At 34.9% G+C, this 18,964-nt stretch overlaps 1 protein-coding gene across 6 annotated transcripts in view; it reads right to left on the bottom strand.

The window, feature by feature from the left end:
* Positions 1–18,964, bottom strand: part of M7bp (Myosin-7a binding protein) — a 103,876-nt gene that overhangs the window by 6,772 nt on the left and 78,140 nt on the right. For 4 of the 6 annotated variants that reach the window (XM_064043474.1, XM_064043475.1, XM_049836349.2 and 1 more), the window contains exons 5-6: positions 3,466–3,671; positions 15–155 (exon numbers count right to left, since the gene is read on the bottom strand). In XM_064043474.1, the coding sequence (XP_063899544.1) occupies positions 15–155; positions 3,466–3,671 (347 nt within the window). Of the gene's footprint in view, positions 1–14; positions 156–1,015; positions 1,171–3,465; positions 3,672–15,365; positions 15,565–18,964 lie in introns of those variants that run through there. The other 2 variants (XM_021340858.3, XM_021340860.3) reach the window with 2 other exon arrangements.

The raw sequence follows: 18,964 nt of genomic DNA, 5'->3' as shown, positions 1-18,964 counted from the left end.
ATGAAGTTACTTACTGGTGGAGTGACGTTCCTGGTGTGTCTTGAAGGCAGGGAGCGTGGTGAGGAGCGCTCCGAAGGCGTCGGACTGGCACTCGCTGAGTGTATACCGCTGCTGCGTCCGCCAGATCCATTCTCGTTCTGGTAGCGTTCTATCACCTGGAGAAAAAGAGTATGACGTTACTGTCATTAAGAAGACATTGCTGGGTTGATTAACAAGGGAATTCTAGGGAAAGCCACTCGAAGTTTATTATGTAGGAATGGTTTTGGGAATGGGAATTTTATATGCCTGTAGAAAAGTAGAATGTAAAAATGCATACATCAAGTGTATCTAAATCATGATGTTTCCGAATAAATTGCATTAGGCTTTCGTGACTGGTATGCAAGAGAAACAGATATCACTTTCAAGATTTACTCAGGAAACGTCCAATACTAAATCACCTACATGATACATAGCGATAATCAAGCTCGGAAAATTTGAGCATCGCTCAGCCGTATCTGAGTCACTGGAGCAACGATACGGCTAAACGCATGAATTCATAACAACTGACAATCGTATGAAAAAACCTCAAACCTCGCCGTTCGCTTCGGGAAAGTAGATCACAATAGAACTGAAGAAATTGTACATTTTCACGTGGTGTTACACGAATTTCGACTTTATTACGTAGGTGATATGAGACTGATGAGAAATGCGAGTGTTTTCTAAAAAGGTCTGGTTCACACGGGCGCTGGTTCGCACTGCGCCGTTGAGAAGCATGTGGGGTCAATCGAAAGGCTTAGGGTTGGCGAATTGCACGGCTTGTATTTTACTCCATATTTTTTTAAACCGACAGCACAGTACGTCAAAATAATGTTTGCCAATGCACGTATTTGTTTACATGATAGCTACCAAAACATTCATTAAACACGACACTAAAATCTCTTCCAAATTCTATCTAAGTATATTTCAATCACATATTAGTTCACCGTCCAAAAAATAAAAATCACTTTAAACAAAATCACAGATTTACGTAACTCACCAGACTTATAGCGGCAACGATATACAAGAACACAACAAAAGACACCAAATAAAAAGTGTAAGACATTTTAGTAATTTACATATTCCACTGCCTTGAGCAATACCATTTCGTCCAAGTGATTAGCACTAAATGATACTTATATCAATGATTACTGATTAATCTCATTATTGGTCGGACTTACCATTTCTTTGGATATCATTATATTGGTTAGGTACGAATGTATCTTTGTACTGGCTCGGCTGAGATATGGATGCCAATCGGCAGATAAGTTTGTCGATAAGCTATCGGCCTAGCCGTCTGTGTGATGGATTGTATTTTTGTTGGATCCTTGTTTCAATGAACACGCTGGAAATTACCATGGAGACACTTTTCCCATAGTAAATCATAGATTTTTTGTGTAGGGGTTATGTAGTAGTGAAATTGGTCAAAAGTATTATATTTTTTTTCACATCGTTATTTTACTTGCAGAGGATAATTTATTTTTTGTGAATTGGTAAGTTGTACTTGATTAGTGTTTTACGATGTGTAAACAAACTATTCATCAGCTGTTACCTATCTTTATTCCAATCTATTATATTATTTATGTTATCGTGTCATAATTAAAAGCTAAGTCATTCAGAACTATCTGGAATGTTTTTATTAAGTACACTATATTTTCGTTTGTGTTGCAAGCGTCTTAATTTTTTGATATACCAAAATTAAAAAGATGCGAAACCAATTCCGTCTGTCTGGTTTACACGTTAAAACTACGGACTTATTTTTTGTAGATTTTTGGGCTTGAGGAAGTTCAAAGGATGTAGTATCTTATAATTAAGAATTGTGTAGTAATTTATGTAGTAAGATTATATTAATTTCTCCGAACTTTCTCGAACAATCTCTATCGGAGTTTATAGTCTATTGTAATTTTTCTATTGTGTTTATAATTTAAATTGTGCGAAAAATATACATAATTAAATGGAATTTTCTAATACAATCTAACAATATATCTACTTATTTACCTATAAATAATTTCTTATCATTTTTATGTATCTTATTGCTTCATCCATGATAAGATATACATAATTATTTTGATATCATCGCATCGTCCACATAGGCACTTACTGCATTTTACATTATTTAAAATTACTATCAGGTTTTTAATTTCCCTATCTTAGCTACTGCAGGAAATATAATACACTATCATAGCCTACGATCATTTTATTTTATTTTAGTACAGTTGTGACATATTATCACATAGGTTTCTTAGTCCGATACCAATTGTTTTGCATATATTTCAGCTAACTTTCAGCTATTCAGACATATTTTTTCTCGGATTAATTCCTTATAGACTTCTCAGCTTAATATGTATATGTAGATCCGTTAATAGTCATAGCAACTCATATCTTAATAACCAGGACATGTGTAAGAATATCGTATATTACTTATTATCATGAGATTAAACTTAAAACAATAAAACGTTATCGAAGTCCAAAGTTAGTTAGAGTTCACGTTAGTCATTACTTTTCTTTCAATGGTATAGAACGTGGAATAAAAGTAAATGGCATTAATGATTAAATCTTGGATCTTTGGAGACGTTTTAGAAATTACTGGGAGCACGAAAAAATGCAGAGTTTTTGTGTGTTGTGTTTATTGAGTTAAAGGCCCATATTTTATAAAATATCCAAGTATTTTCAGTCAATCTGTTCAGAGGTTTCTGCGTGAAAGCGCAGACAAAAAAACTATTTTGTTTTTGTTTTGTTACTATATATTTTTGGATTTGTGAACGAGTTAATTTTATGACAGCCCTAAATTAGCTTAGAACACGGCATAACTAATGAAGCGTTTGTAAGGATTCGCAACTCTAAGGCTGTGTTTACATAAACGCTAAGGAATCGGATCCATCAGGATTTCTGCGTAATTAATTTACGGAGATAGCTTCAATACTAGCTGCAGTTAAAAAATATGAGCATCGTATCAAGTCCTGGTAACTGTGAAAATTCAAGAAATGTAATCTTAGTGTGGTAATGGTAGCTGCCTACTATTTATCTAGTGAGCAGGAGCTCAAGGATAGCAATGAGACGAGCTTATCTTATGATGACCTTATTCTAAAATGTTTGACCTAGTTAAGTAGTTACCTACCTATATGTTTATACTTGATACTGATTAAATCAGAACAAACAATAAAATTTTTATTGTTTGTTAATATTGATATCAACCTAAGAAGCTGTTCTCATCCATTTTAGACCATAGAGTAATCTGTGATTTTGGTGCTAGTTTAGGCTTACCAAAATGAGTCATAAAATAGTCAACCAAAGAACTTTGATGTCCTTGGAGATGGCTCTCTAAAGTTCATCTGTTCTTCTCCACAACACAGTTGTGTCTACACAATTACTTCTTCCACTCAACATTTCTCTTCGCCCAATTTTCACCCATTATATAGGTCATTATTAAATACCAGAACAAATACCAACCTTATTCAAAATCGCCGTAGCCAACAAGTCTTCGTACGTCGAAGACTCGATGGTCGGCGTGTGGGGCTCCGAAGCATATCTAGCGAGGGCTGGTAGCGAGGCTGCTTCCTCCACTACTCGGGCGACCAGGCGTTTGAGCTGAACGTGCGCTCCGCTCGCTGTGTGGCCCGACGGAGCGGGTGATGCGTTTCTGGGCGCGGGAAGATCTGGGAAAAGAGAAAATGTATTATTAGAATATTGTCGCAATAGGTGTGAAATGGTAGGTTGTTTGGTGTGTTTCTGTTTTTATAGGTACAAACAATGAAAATAAATATTTTTTTATAAAACACTAGAGTCGGGAGTACAGAAACTATAGGGGTACGCTATTTTATTGAGGTTTTATACTACAAACGTGCGAAAAAGAAGTGTATTCATCCGTATTCTGTGACGGTTCCAAAATGGTAATCGCAAAAATTCGTGCGTGCTTAAAATTCTCAGGTAACTTAGGTACAGTGGAGTGCTGAAACACATTTTTGTGTGAAATAATTCGTTTAAACTAAAGAAATCGTGCAGTCAACCAGTGAGAAGGAAGGAAGGTACCAAAAGAAGCCCCTTATAAATAAATGTGTGAGAAAACAGTGATTTAATACTGAGTGAATTAGGACATTGCTGTCCTGTATTTTTATTAATTTCATTGGATGAGAAGCCCCCTAACTTATTTAGTGTGGTTTGACACGCTTGGGTTTTAATTCCAGTTTCATTGATTAAGTTACCTATTTAAACTGTCAGTCAGCGATAAAAGTAGGTTAATTTTAAAATCAACTTTGTTTACGGTTTGATTTCAGGTCAAGCGAGTACCAATGGAACTTTTCGGAGGGCATGATAAACTGTAGGTCACGGTTAGACAGAAGCCGGTAATTCTGACAACCAGTCCTACCTAGGTGTATTGGGTTGCCTGTGAGGAAGTCAGATAGGCAGTCGCTCCTTGTAAAACACTCTGGTACTCAGCTGCATCCGGTTAGACTGGACGCCGACCCCAACATAAGGAAAAGGCTAGGCAGATAATGATTTTCACGTGCATATCTAACAGCTGAAGGTGCAAACTGACTTTTGGTCAGTCTATCTCTTAACTTATCAATGTCCAAGATAATTGTATTTACAATATTATCTTACTATCAAAATTACTTATTTGTCCCGGATTTAGATGTGGATATATACTTAAATAACATTTTAGTACCAAATCCGCATAAATAAACTTAGTGATAAGTGTTGCTATAACTATAAAATATATATAAAAAACCTACAACTAGATAAAATTAGATACTACTTTCTCTTGGGATAAAAATAAATATCTTTTATGAAATTATCATTACATGCCTATGAACGCCGAATGAAAACCTTTTTTTTTCTTCTTTTTCTTCGTGTTTTTTAATACCTCGTTCCAAAACTAAGTGACTGGTGTTTTTTTAAATCAATCTTGTATACGATTAATATTGCGTTCATCGCTACAAGAAAACGTGTTCAGATGATGCTGTTTTGGAAGTTTTTCTATACAATCTATCAATTTATTTAATAAGTTTAGTATTGGCATTTACTATGATGCCAGTGGTCATTTATTCGTTAGTTAGACGATGGAAAATTACTTAAATAAACAAACAAAAAATATTAGCGTTCGTTGTAATGGATGAACGTTGACCTAAGGTTAAAGTGTCGGTTCAATGGACTTTATAACACACTAGTCGTCTTTGCGCGGTTTCACCCGCATCCTGTGGGCTGCTGTTCGTACCGGGATAAAATATAGCCTATGTTACTCGGGAAGAGTACCTATAGCTTTCCAACAGTGAAAGAATTTTTAAATTTCGGAGCTTTTGCAAACAAAAAATGATTAGGTTTAATATCACATCTCATAAAGTTGTTAATCTGTTCTTGGAGTATCGGTACAGTACAAGAACTATTTTAACTGTTATAAATAAAAGTCATTTAAGTAAATTACATTTCATAATACAAATAAATTGTAAACATTGTTTCACAAACCTGAAACTTATCTTATGAAGATAAATCCATACAAATGCTGTCTACAACAATTGGACTTAATTAATCTAAAGTTTCTTAGCATTTAGTATAAAAAGTCAATTAATGCGGAACTCCACAGTAACATACTCACAAAATAATTATAATTGCCTCGTCTTAACAGGTTTCACGATCTTGTAATCACTGAATATACTTATTAAGTTTTTTTGTATTAATTTATAATCCATGAGAACTGAGATCATTCTTGTCTGAGTAGTTGTATAAACAATAGGATTATGCTACTCAGGTAGATTTTTTGCAAATCTCGTCTCAATTGCCTTCCTGTCATTTCGCAAATGTTTTGTAATTATTGGTAAGTATTTATTTATGTATGTAAGTTTATAAAGTATCTATGTAGGTGCATTTTAGGTGTTAGAAATAAAACGATTTACTTTTTTGTAGTTAATATATGTTAATGTGCAGATTATATAAAAAAACGATATTGATTGAATTTTTGTAATTCTTGGCATTACGACAAATGCATGCATTTTGGTAAGTTCTAAAAGACAATCTACATTTATTTGTTCCTATGCAAAAGTGATCAATGAACTTTGATTTAAGGAAGTATTAATTTATGGATATCTTATAAAAGTCACCAATCTTGGTTGGCGCCAAAAGCAATCACTTATCTTGTATGCATAAGTAGGTAGCAGATATTATAAATTATCTAAAAATAATCTTCGAAAGTTTGACTGCACTTTAATCTATTGATTTACATTATGTAGATACGAAATATTACGTTTCGGCATAAATAGAACAATAGCTGAGTTTAATCAAATAATGTTTGGATGCGTTAATTTTCGCATGACAGTTAATCGGGGCTTTGAATACTCCACACGTGTTCCGCCCCTTTACGGGGCATTTTCAAATGCAAAAAATACAAAATACAAAAAATCTTTATTTATGTTATAAAAGTTGAATATTAGTTGGTAATAGGAGCCTCCTTTTAACCAAAATTTTCAGGAGATGTTGAAGTTTAGTTCTTGATGCTGACATATGTGGGAAAAGCCTTGTATTTATGTGTATTTTGACCGGTATTACTGGGGAGTTCGTTGTGCCACTTCTTTCCAACACACACACAGAACTGGTTTCGGGGCCACAGTTTTCAGGGCGGGTGTTTCGGGGATGTCTGCATTGTTTGACCATCAAATAGCTCTGATTTTCAGCCTATTTTGATGAAATAATTTTGTTACTTATTAAAAGAAACAATAATAACGACAAATGTGTTGTTTTAGTCACTTTAACACATTCATGATTTCATTCTATTCATACAGGTGCGTACTATAGATTCATTAAAATAAATACTTATAAATGCCGGACCTTTATAACTCAAAATCCAAGAAATATTCCATTTAGTGTATGTTATAGCTAATTTATCGTTGTTTACTCAGTTTCAAATATCAAATGAATGGCTGAACGAATCTATTGATATTTATTATTCACACTCTGACGCGAAGAATTGGGTCGGTAATTGGTAATGACGATATAAGGCAAATGTTAAGTTTGTTTGAATAAAAATTGTGAATACTGAGTTCCAAATGTTGCATCTAGAAGAGGTGCTAAAATGCTAAAAGGATAGCAAATTAAGTCTATGTTTATGTAATAAATTGGTTGACATAACAAAGTTGGATACTGTGATTAGGTGCAATTCGGTAGATTCCTCTATGAGGTGAAACAGAATGGAGTATGTATGAGACTCTTATTGATATTTTTTTCGTTCAAAATCAAAATCATTTAGTCAAAGCAGGCTGGAAATTATCACTTTTTGAACCTTAAAAATATACAAAGACCACTTCCATGTATTTTTGCTAGGAAGAAATGGCGCAAAAAACTCCCCAGCAACACATATGTCTGCATGTTCCAGGACCCGGATAACGCACCTAATCCTAAAAGGGTCTTGCACCAATAATCCTGGACCTTTGCACCTAACAGTCTCAATACGGCCCTGTATGCTTTACACTGTTGCAGGTGCAACCTGCTAAGTGCGTCATTTGGCACCTGAGGTGACAACATGTCAGGTTGGGTCACTGACCAAACAACAACTATGTAATGCTAACGACTGTTTGGGCAACTTGTATCTGATTTATTTTGTCGTAAGTATAGGTAATGGTATGTAATATGTCATCTTAAGTAGTCGTAACTAATCTAATGAAGATCTGATGTTTTCTCCATTTGTTTTTTGCCTGTTGATGACAAAGTATTTGAATAGATTTGCTTAACATTGCATGCATGTGTTGTATAAAGCTTACAAAATTACTTATATTAAATTCTTCATTCGTTTGTAGTTAAGCATGAACTTATTCGACATTTTGTACTTAGGTACTTACTCATTCATGGAAGACACGTAACTCCCAGACTAAATAAATAAACGTCGAAAAGTGGTTTTAAAGAGGCCTCTTTTGATCACTATCTTAATACAAACACCATGTAAAGATTAAACTACATAGGCTGTCGTGTACGCCTTATCTGACACGAATCACACCATTCATTCATACAATCTTGTAACAAGTTGTAAATGTATTCATTTAACCACAAATTACTTAATAGTTATGATTTAACTAGCGATGAATTTGAAGATAATATTTTTGACTCCAAAATCTCACTATTCTTTATGTCAAATTATTAATAGCCTCGCATTATGTTGAAACTTCAAGTAAGTATACTTAAACCTAATTTTGTTCAATATACTTAGTATATGAGTAAGATTGCGGTTATGCTTCAATGTTTAATTCTCCAGTTGAGTAATATTTCAAAGCCTCAAAAGGACATACAGATCCCTCTATGACCAACCTCATTTCATGATTTATATCTATTCAATTTCAAAACAGTTACCACCAACATTCAAGCCTATCTCCTTTAACAGAAATCTGTCAGAACGCACTATAATTAACCGATTGATTGATAGATTGATAGAACAGCTGATATTGTATATCAATCATTCAGTAACCACGTGTTACTGCATTTATGAATAAAGTTCAAAGTCTTACACAGAGGTGAGCACCCGACCTCGAAATGAGCGAATAAAAATGGCCAACAATGAACAAAATGGCGGATTTAATGATAAAACTACGTAATTAACGCTGGGGTCAGACAGATCTGAAGATAAATGCAAAGGTGGCAGATGGTAAGGCACAATATAATAACATAATGTTTTTAATGTACGTAATAACGCTAGTTATGGTCCAACGTGTTGGCAAATACGTTATTTTGAGATGTGAATTCTAGAAACATGAGATGGTAAGTCGAGATTTTGATAGATAAACTTGGTGTTACTTGAGTGGGGTAATGGACATGTCAAGGAAATACTCGTAAATGTATTTTTTTTATAAAGTTCAAGATCGGAGTTTCCTGTGGTATATATGGTGGTTACTCAATGCAGTGCAGAGTATGCTTACATCGCACGGTAAAATTATGTCTTTATTTTTCCATTCATTTTCCCATTTGTTAGTGATGCACTTTGGCAGCCGCTTTCGTGTTTTACACATTGTTAGGACTCAGCTGCATCTGGTTAGACTGGAAGCCGACCCCAACAAAGTTGGGAAAAAGCTAGGCAGATGATAAAGTAATGCGCTCTGAAGATCAGCAATTAACAGTTTCATAGTTTTGGTCTTGAAAGATCTATACAGTTGGGCGGAAACTTTTGTTATTATTTATTTACTACATGTTAATGTCACGGAATTTTACTAGGTCCAATAACATACTCATATCTAATATAAGAGATGTATGAGCTGACGGATGTTGACGACATTTTAAATTTATTTTATGATAAAATTAATACCATTTTAGATGAAAGTGTTCCGAAGAAAAAATTAAGTGTTAAACAGCGATATGTTTACCCCAAATGGTACACCAGTGAGATAATCAAAAACTTAAAAATTAAAGCAAGTCTACATAAAATATATAAAACCACTAAATCAACTAGTACATACCACGAATATTCAAAATATAGGTCATTAATTAAAAAACAAATAGAAACGGCGCGCAAGCAACACGAAACTATGATTCAAGGTCAGTTCGCGAAAGACCCTAGATCATTTTGGGAATATGTACGGTCACAGAAAAGTACACCGGCTAGGCAGGATATAGTGAAGGACGGTCAGTATTTGTCGGACGAGGAGTGTGCGGAGCAGTTCGCGAGTTACTTTAGGTCGGTATATAGTAATGCTCCGCCACGACTAGACGCAGAAGAGGCGGCAGCGGAAGCGGGGGACACTGGTAGCCAGTGTTTACAAATAAATAATCTTAGTCTGAAGGACGTTAGAAGTGCTCTCGACCGCCTCAAGCCAAAGCCATCTGCGGGCCCGGATGGATTACCAGCGTTCCTTTTTAAGGACTGTGGTAGGGTTCTCGCGGAACCTTTACTTTTTATATTCAACACTTGTCTTCAATCTGCGCTGTTCCCAGCCAGGTGGAAGATAACGCGAGTCATTCCAGTGCCCAAGGGCAGGGCGGGAGCTGACATCAGTGGGTACAGACCAGTAGCTGTGTTGTCGACGCCGGCAAAGGTGTTCGAGTCGGCCATTCAGCGCTGTATGCAAGTGCAGGTGCGCGGACAGTTATCAGATGCGCAGCACGGATTCCGTCCGGGGCACAGCACTGCTACCAATCTCCTGGACTTCATGGGACGTGTGGTGCCGGCTGTGGATGCTGGGGTGCAGGTGGACTCAGCTTATTTTGACTTCAGGAAAGCTTTTGACACCGTAGATAATGACATCTTACTGCGGAAGCTAGCTGAGTTCGGATGCACCCGGCATCTATTGAAGTTCTTCGCTAGTTACATGCAAGACCGACAGCAGTACGTAGACTTCAACGGATGTGAATCCCAGGCATATTACACATGGTCCGGGGTAAGTCAGGGCAGCAATTTGGGGCCTCTGGAATTCCTCATAATGATAAACAATTTGCCGGATGTCGTAAGGCATGGCGCTTGTTTATTATTTGCGGATGATTTAAAGGTGCTGTTGGATGTTAGGTCGGAGTCAGATTGCAGGCGCCTGCAGGAGGATATCGATCGCATAGTACAATGGAGTCATGAAAACAAGCTGTACTTCAACGTGTCCAAGTGCGCGTTGATGAGTTTCACCCGCGCTCGGACACCTGTGCGCTATGATTATGTGGTAGACGGGGCGCCACTGCAACGAGTCACAGAGGTACGAGACTTAGGTGTTTTCATGACTCCCGATCTGACATTCCGGGAGCATGTAACTAGAATCTGTAAGAAAGCGTACAGAAACTTAGGGTTTATTCTGAGGCAGACACATAACTTCACCAACATCGCAGCAGTTAGGGTCCTATATGATGCGCTAGTGAGGAGCCATCTGGAACATAGTGCGGTCATATGGGCCCCACACGAAGCGAAGTACGCGGTTATGTTAGAGCGCGTTCAGAATAAATTCACGCGCCATCTGTACAAGAAGCTATATGGGGTATATCCATTTTACCCACTGATGTATCCCACCCTGTTCGTCCTGGGCATGGTTGGCTATAATCAACTGCGTGTCCGACGAGAATTTGCACTGGTTGCCCAACTAGCAAAATTCTCCTATAGCAATTGACTAATAAGATTACACGCCTTATAGAAATCTAGTAGACGCATTAACTTAGGCCACTGATCCTGCTAAAGCATCTTTTAAGATGATTTGCACTACAAGTACTTTCGACCGTATAGTTTAGTTTTATAAATGTCAATAGGATTATTTTACACGACTCTTACTAGAGCAGTCAGTCAGGATCAGTCTTATAAATGCAAGTTATAAAAGTTATTAGCAAAGTGTGACTTTTGATCCGATAATCGCATTTAGTAAGATTGTTTTATCTTGTTAACGTCTTGTTTCATTCTTCTATAAGACATGCACTTCCTATAAATGCCACAGATAAAGCTGCTAGAGGTAAAGATATTATAGAACAATTTTATCTTAGTCGTGACCCTTAACGGATTCTTAGCAGCAAGCTAGCATAGCCTCTGATTTTTATAAGTAAGGAACCTTGAAACTTAAATATGGTGGCGTAGGTATGTCATGTAAGCGTCTTAACTTAGATTAAAAGTCATATAAAGGTTCTGATAAATGCAATGTAATGGCGCCCTATGTAGGACAGGTATTTATTAATTTATTACTGAATTAACAAATAATGAAAATGTTAAATTTTGAAGGCGTATGAAGATATGTTTATTATCGTCTAACATTTAATCAATAAAATTATTTTCGCAAGTTGTGTAGGCACTCTTTACGAAACAGGCACACGACAAATGTTACATAATGACAAACCTTATTATAATGTGACTTTACTTATATTTTGAAAATAAAAGAGGATTCAATGTCATGCACAAGCACAGTACAATGAATTAACGAAAAAAGAACGAATGATCGACTGAATGAATCTACTAATGATATTACGCTGATCACTGTAGGACCAATTACTCTAGTAGCGGCACGCGCCAGATCATAAAAGGACCAATCGCTCTTTTTGGATGCATTTACCGGATTTTTATAGGTCAAATATGTTTTGTTAAAGCACTTGATAAGGTAATTATAAAATCAAATAGCACTTTACCGGATTATAACAAAGCGACTATAGGGCGAAATAGTCCAATAAACTGCGCCCAAATGCGGCTATATTATCGTTTACAGGATTTCTATAGGATTAAAAAATACGTGCTCCTAGGAAAATTACAGGGCTACATTTTGCTACTTGGGTGCCTACTTGGTGAAGGTGCTTCGCGGATTGGAGAGTCACCCGGCAGTGCTGCAGCGCTTGAGCCTGTGTGTGCCGGACCGCTACGTGTGGCGGCGGCGAAGCCCGCCTCTACTACTGGTACCTACAGCGAGAACCAACCTACTCGCCAAAGCACCTCTAACTAGAGCTATCGGCACAATTAATGACCTACATAAAAAGATTGATGTATTTACATGTTGTTTGGGTGAATTCACAAAGGAATTACTGTTTATTTTATGCTATAAGTAGAATAATAATATTTAATAATATGTTACCAAGTAGAATAATGTATAATATAATAGTTGTAAATAACGTAGTTTTTAAAATAGTGTTAAGTTCTTAGCTATCGTATTAGGATAAGTCCTGTGATTATAGTTTTAAGGTGGTTTAATAAATAAAAAAATAAATAAAAAATAAATAAATAATTAAACAACCAATTAATGAAGTTCTTAGAACTACTGTGGCCTAGATTTGGAATATTATTCTTTACTCAAATTAACGTTACTGTGTTAATTGGTATTTAATTATTTTGCTGACTAAATGGCCCGTAAGATTCTAAATCGTCTTTATAAGGTATATAGGTACTATTAGGAAAAGTAAAGAAAATAAAGAAAAGTTGAGCTTATTAGTTAACCTAAGTAGATTGGTAACAGGGGGCTGATGCACGGTGCACTACCGTAGATAGTTATTTGTATACGCTATCTAAATGCACTCCTAAATGTGTTTAGTATGTGTACTAAACTATGAACATTGCTATAGGAATAACAGTCTTGTAATATTAGTATTAAATTAGGTCTCATAACTTGGGTAATAAAATAACCCATACCGAGAGCTTTACTCTCATATTCCCTCATAACAAAGCCTTATAAGTTGCTGTTCACTCATTCGAAGGGACTTATTTATAGGCTTTTAAATTAACCGGTTACTGTAAGTTGTAACTAAGCCATTGTTTTAATTAACCTTTACGTAAGTACGGGTAAACGATCAACCTGTATCGATAAATGGACGTCGATTAATAGGAATACGTCTAGTGGCAATTTATCCCCTTTTTTGGAACCGCCGATATTATTATTCTATGATGACTTCAACTAACGGCTGTTCCCAATATATCTATCTGGTATATAGGTGTGGGGATAATGTTAAAATTCTATCTCATGTAAACAAATAATAGGTAGGTAGATAAAATATTGGGAATTTTATTTTTTTACTGCTTACTTCGCTGAAAAGGCCTCAGAACAAGTCGTCGGAGGAGAGCGTCGAGCGATTATGGCAGTTGGCAGAATATTCAAGTCAAAATCGTCTGTATCATATAGGTTCTTGTCATTCTCCTTACAAATATTTTAGGAAAATTTTTCCTTTCGTAATTTTATAAAAATGTGCCTTTGCGTCACTAGGCCGAGTTCCTAAGCGATATTTATTGTTAGCTACCACGATACAATAGCGACTTATCATCACGCACAATAATGACTGATGTTCGCTGTAACACATCAATCTAAGCTGGACATAAAGAATTACTTAATTAGTTGAAATAAAGGTATTCCTTCAAGAATTGAGGCATTTTTAACGACCCAGTTTTTTGCTTTCTAGTTTAATTTATTACTTAAGTAATTTATGAACTGCCTTAGGCAATCTTACAGATATTTCAAAAAATGGTCACTTAGCTATTCATCGGGTTGCAATGGATATGCAATTAATTTGTGAAAGGTTGTTTGTATGGCCAAAAATATGAGTCAAAAATATTTCCGTAGACAAGTTTATGAACCTGTTCATATAGATCACTTTTTGTGTTATTTAATACGTCAGTATGTTGATATGTAAGTACATGTACCTACTTGATAATTAATAAGAGGTTGTCCTTTACACTGCCTACCAATTGTGGCCATTTTTGTACATTTCGAGGTGACGATATATGTAAATTATACAAGTAGAGTATGCTACTGGTATTTTAATTAAATTTTAATAGCATGTCATATTTTATTTCACAGCCGAGAAGCCTATGTATACCTACTGGTATGTATCATATAAGTAATGAAACAACATATCAGCAGTTCAAAATAGAAAAAAACACTACACTATTTACAAAAACATCGTTACAAAAAACAATAAACTCAAAAACAAATAGAACAAGACGTTAATATTATTTTTGTGAATAAATAATAAATGCATAATATCAAGTGGCACGGTTCGTGCATTATGCAAAGATGGCGGGTTCGCGTAATTATGAACTTCATAAAGAATAACCAATGAGGATGATATGCTGTATAAACAGGTAGGTGATCGAAATATCATGAGGAACCGGTTCCAGTTTTTGTTTTAGTACAAAATGTGATGTGTGAAGTTACTTTTTGTTCGGTTGGGCAATGGTCGAGTGTTGTTCTTTTATCGCTACAATAGTCATTACGGTGTTAGAAAAACAGTCGGTTGCGTGAAAATTGTTACGATTGTAAAAAGGTAAATAATTATCTTGAAAAGTTGAAAGGTAACATTACAGACAGGCAGACATTAAGACATTTTGGGTTGCTCCAATTAATTTACAAGTACGACACCGCGATAATTTAATGACAGATATAAGTCTTTGTTCTTACTTAACAAAACATAAGCTATATCTACTTAGTGCCAAAACTAATTCATATGCATTAAGATCATAAAGCTTGACTAATTAACAATATTAACGTAATTTAAATAAATTAGTATCACAAAATATGAAATAATGAACTCAATCAACCCGTTCTCAGACCTCAAGGTCTTTAAGTATATAAACAGAAATACATACATATACACATAAATTATGTACACACCTGTTTACAACATTTTAAATGCTTCTGTAGTGTTCGCGTTGAAACATTCTGTTTCTCGAAAAGTCTTTTTACGTACCCAGTCAAGGATAAGCCCTTAAACGTTGAGATGTAGACTTGATCTTTGTATTTCATTTAGGTAGAAGTATGGAGATACAAATTATAAAATTACTACTAAGTAAAGGTAAATCTTCCCGTTTTGCGCAATGCGCTAAATGAACATTGCCACATCGAATTAATAGATGGGATTTACCTTTATTTTGCTCAATATAAATGAAAATTTAAATAACTTATGTCAGGAAAAATGTTTTGGAAGTGCCATTAACAACGCATAAAACTTACCTAAAATCTCCTCGAGCCAGTAGCAGGAAATATACAAGAATATGGCAACACCGAGCCAAAATCCAAGTAGCAACACTGCCAAATACTCCCACATGGTATATTATGTCGCATCACTGGCACTCACTAAATATCACTTCTGCTGCACATCACTAGATTTTTACTTTTTTATTTTCCTTTTATTTTATGGCATTTGGTTTTCCTATGACAAAAAAGTTATTTACAATGAGTTTGCATATTTGATGCAGGTGCTGTTTTTATTTATTTATTGGTGAGCTATAATATACTCGTATGTAAGTATCGACCTTTGTAATTGTTGTGGTAATCGTCGGCTAAGGGCAAAAGTTAATTGCAAAACAACGGATGACAATATTATCTTTTGTTTACATATTTTATTGTGTACCTTTTATGACTTGTACCTACTCACAATTTTATGTTTGTACAAAATCATCAGAAAGGTGCCTACAATGGAATCTATTGCCTCTTACTTTCTAACACGGTCCCACAGTGTAAAAAAACTATGTTTTTCCAGGGCGAAAAACCTCCTGAAATACATAAATATAAATTATTGTCTCGAAGTACTTTAATTAAAATCGTAAATGCCGAAACAGAATTAAATAAAATCAAATGTCAAATACTTCACTTTCGAAAAAAGGAACTTTTGTCATTAAATTAAATTGATATTTCTACACGCACAAATACCTACGTGCAGTGGCCTTGGTATTTTAAACATAAATAATAAACATTGTTATTGACCAATCACGCAGCAGTTGTGAAAAAAAAGTTCATTGCGCAAAGGCAATTTGCGTTTAACAAATTCTGTCTTATTTCCATAATTCGAAAAAAAAACATTAAAAAAATGTTTCGCACATCACAAAAATTAATCTATAGTTCCAAAATTTACCGCCTTTTTTATATGTCGTCAAAGTGTTAAAATTGATGACAAAATCTTACAACCTCCAAAATTACAATGTTACGTTCCATTACACTTACGAGTATTGTTACTACAATGTTATTGTTTTGGAGTTCAACATCTCGAATCGATTGTTTTAATGCCACAACATTCAGGTGTTGGTAAACAATTAAAATATTCCATGAATTGCAATTTCGATGCTTTTCAATGGAGAATGAAAACATTGGCTCATCGTATTTTTGATGTCAGGTTGCACTTTCGGACATTGACATGCATTGTTCGTTTTTAATTTGCCGAATTTGCATAAATATATACTTAGTAACTTTTTAATTAATGATGAACTCATTAGTATTACTAATTGAGAGGTATAACAATAATTATTTACGACATTGAACTGCTGTGTTCTTTTCATTCCGCATAGTTGCATCTAAGTATCTGACTCTACTGACTTGTACTATGGAACTAAAACTTGGAAAACCTATTTCAAAAATTTATAAAATCTTCTATAAGTACATATAAAATTCAAAGTTGTCAATTGTTTTGTAAATAACGGACATGAAACTAGAAACCCTTAAAAATTCAATTGCAATTCCCACTACGTAAATTGACACCTCAGTAGTCACGGTACGGTTGATACGATAACTACAGACCGTTCATTAAAGTGCTTCTGTTCATATGGTATCATATTGCAATGTATCTAACTGGTTAGATGGAGAGGGAAAATAAATCTGCTGTATTATACACAAATCATTAATGGGAAGAAAATTGAAGTAGTTATTTTTCATTTTCAGTTTTATTTGATGTTACCCTGCTGTGTGCTTGGAATGGACTATGAACTACGTATTTTTAAACACTTTTTTTATTTTGAAAATTGAACGTTAAAATTCAGAGTATAAAGTTGTTATAAGAAAACTGACTTATACTTAAGTAATTGTCCTTGAACATGTGCTTAAGAAAAGTGACCTGTAAGGGGTCTATATGTGTTTATATGTCAAACTAGCTTTTGCCCGCGACTTCGTTCGCATGGAATAGTGACTTCCGGCATACTTTTGGTTTGACCAATAGATGGCGCTATATGTCCGGAATAAATTTTATTTTTTATTTTTATTTTTTTTTATGAAATAAAAACTATCCTATGTCCTTTCTCAAGTTCCAAACTATGTCTGTACCAAATTTCACACAAATCGGTTCAGTAGTTTAGGCGTGAAGAAAAGACAGACAGAGTTACTTTCACATTTATAATATTAGTTAGGATTACAATAGGTACCCAATAAAAGATTGTCATTGACTACATCATTACTATAAATAGATCACCTACAACAGTTACTGGTATCAACAGTTACCGAATTTACGATTCTTCTACAAATTAGATAATTCCCATTCACGAGGTATAATGTGACAACCTTGTTACTGGTTTTAAATAAACAAAACACGTTTAAATGACTCCTATTATATTTTAGTAGGTTATGTTTACAAATGAGGTAGAATGGTAGAATATAGAGAACTTGTTCCTATGAAGATATATCCTTATTAGGTATTGATTTTTGTTGTTTGAAGGTTAATGTGTGTGTTGGATAATAATTTGGAGATGGATGATGCTGTTTATTGTTATTATATTAGATATCTTCTATTCATTGATAGACTCTATGCTGGTCAGTGTAAGTATATTGTAGCTAAACTTTTCTGGGCCGACAGGATGAAACAACGCCTTTTGGGAACTACTTAAAGTAGGTAGCTACATTGAAACAATAAGTTTTCAACAGCATTTAAATCTTTTTAGCCAATAATGTTGACCTTTCTATTCGTAAATAGTGCTAGGGGCACTTTTTACATCTACATATTCATACATACTCACCCACATAACATTATACCTATAACTACGCAAGTTTAGTACAGTTATCTATGACATTGCACAGAAGGACGCCGCAGTAAGCCAATAGGTGACTGATAACGAGACGTAACCGTTACGTGCTGTGTTTTACATGTCACGTATAGAAACGTGATTTTTTTATAACTTATTTGTATGTTTCTTCATGTAGGACGGTTCAAAAGGAACAAACAGCCTATTTTTTATGGCCCACATTTTGTTATAGGTTCTTCAAAACATAGAATTCTTTAATATATTTTTCTTGCATCCTATCTATACTAATAGATTAGGAAGTTTTTTTACTGAAAGCTAAGGGTGAGTAACACCATTTAATTAAGTATTACGATGGCCAAACCATAACTAGCCACGTAAAATTGCCACCATCAAGTCGGCGACTCACTGTAGGTCAGTATAGTAACCTAAACAATTCATAGAGTACTAAAAAAAAACTAAAATCTTTAGTTCCCATGACACTCCGGAACAAACACTCAACTACACACCTACAAACATAAAATAAACAAACAAACAAAACGAGTCGTGATGCTAGCTCATCGGTTCCTCTTCCTCCATCCGTGGTCCGTGCACTTTCATCTGGCACCTCATGCATAACACCTGGCTGTTCCCTTGTACGATGCTATGTGTTTAGGTATGATGGTTTTTGTGTAGGACAAGTTATAAGCTGGCGCGGGGTACAGATGACTCACTTTTGATATAAATAAATAAGCAAAAGAATGTTTTGCGTAAAAAAGTTTCACTTTTATTGTAAGTTTGTGAGTAAAGAAAATTAGGTAAAATTGATTATTTTCTGTTTATTGGACTACT

The sequence above is a fragment of the Helicoverpa armigera genome, chromosome 3 (genome assembly GCF_030705265.1).
Source record: "Helicoverpa armigera isolate CAAS_96S chromosome 3, ASM3070526v1, whole genome shotgun sequence".
Lineage (NCBI taxonomy): Eukaryota > Metazoa > Arthropoda > Insecta > Lepidoptera > Noctuidae > Helicoverpa > Helicoverpa armigera.
Note: the sequence above shows the minus strand (reverse complement) of the source record. Positions and strands in the feature narration are given on the sequence as shown.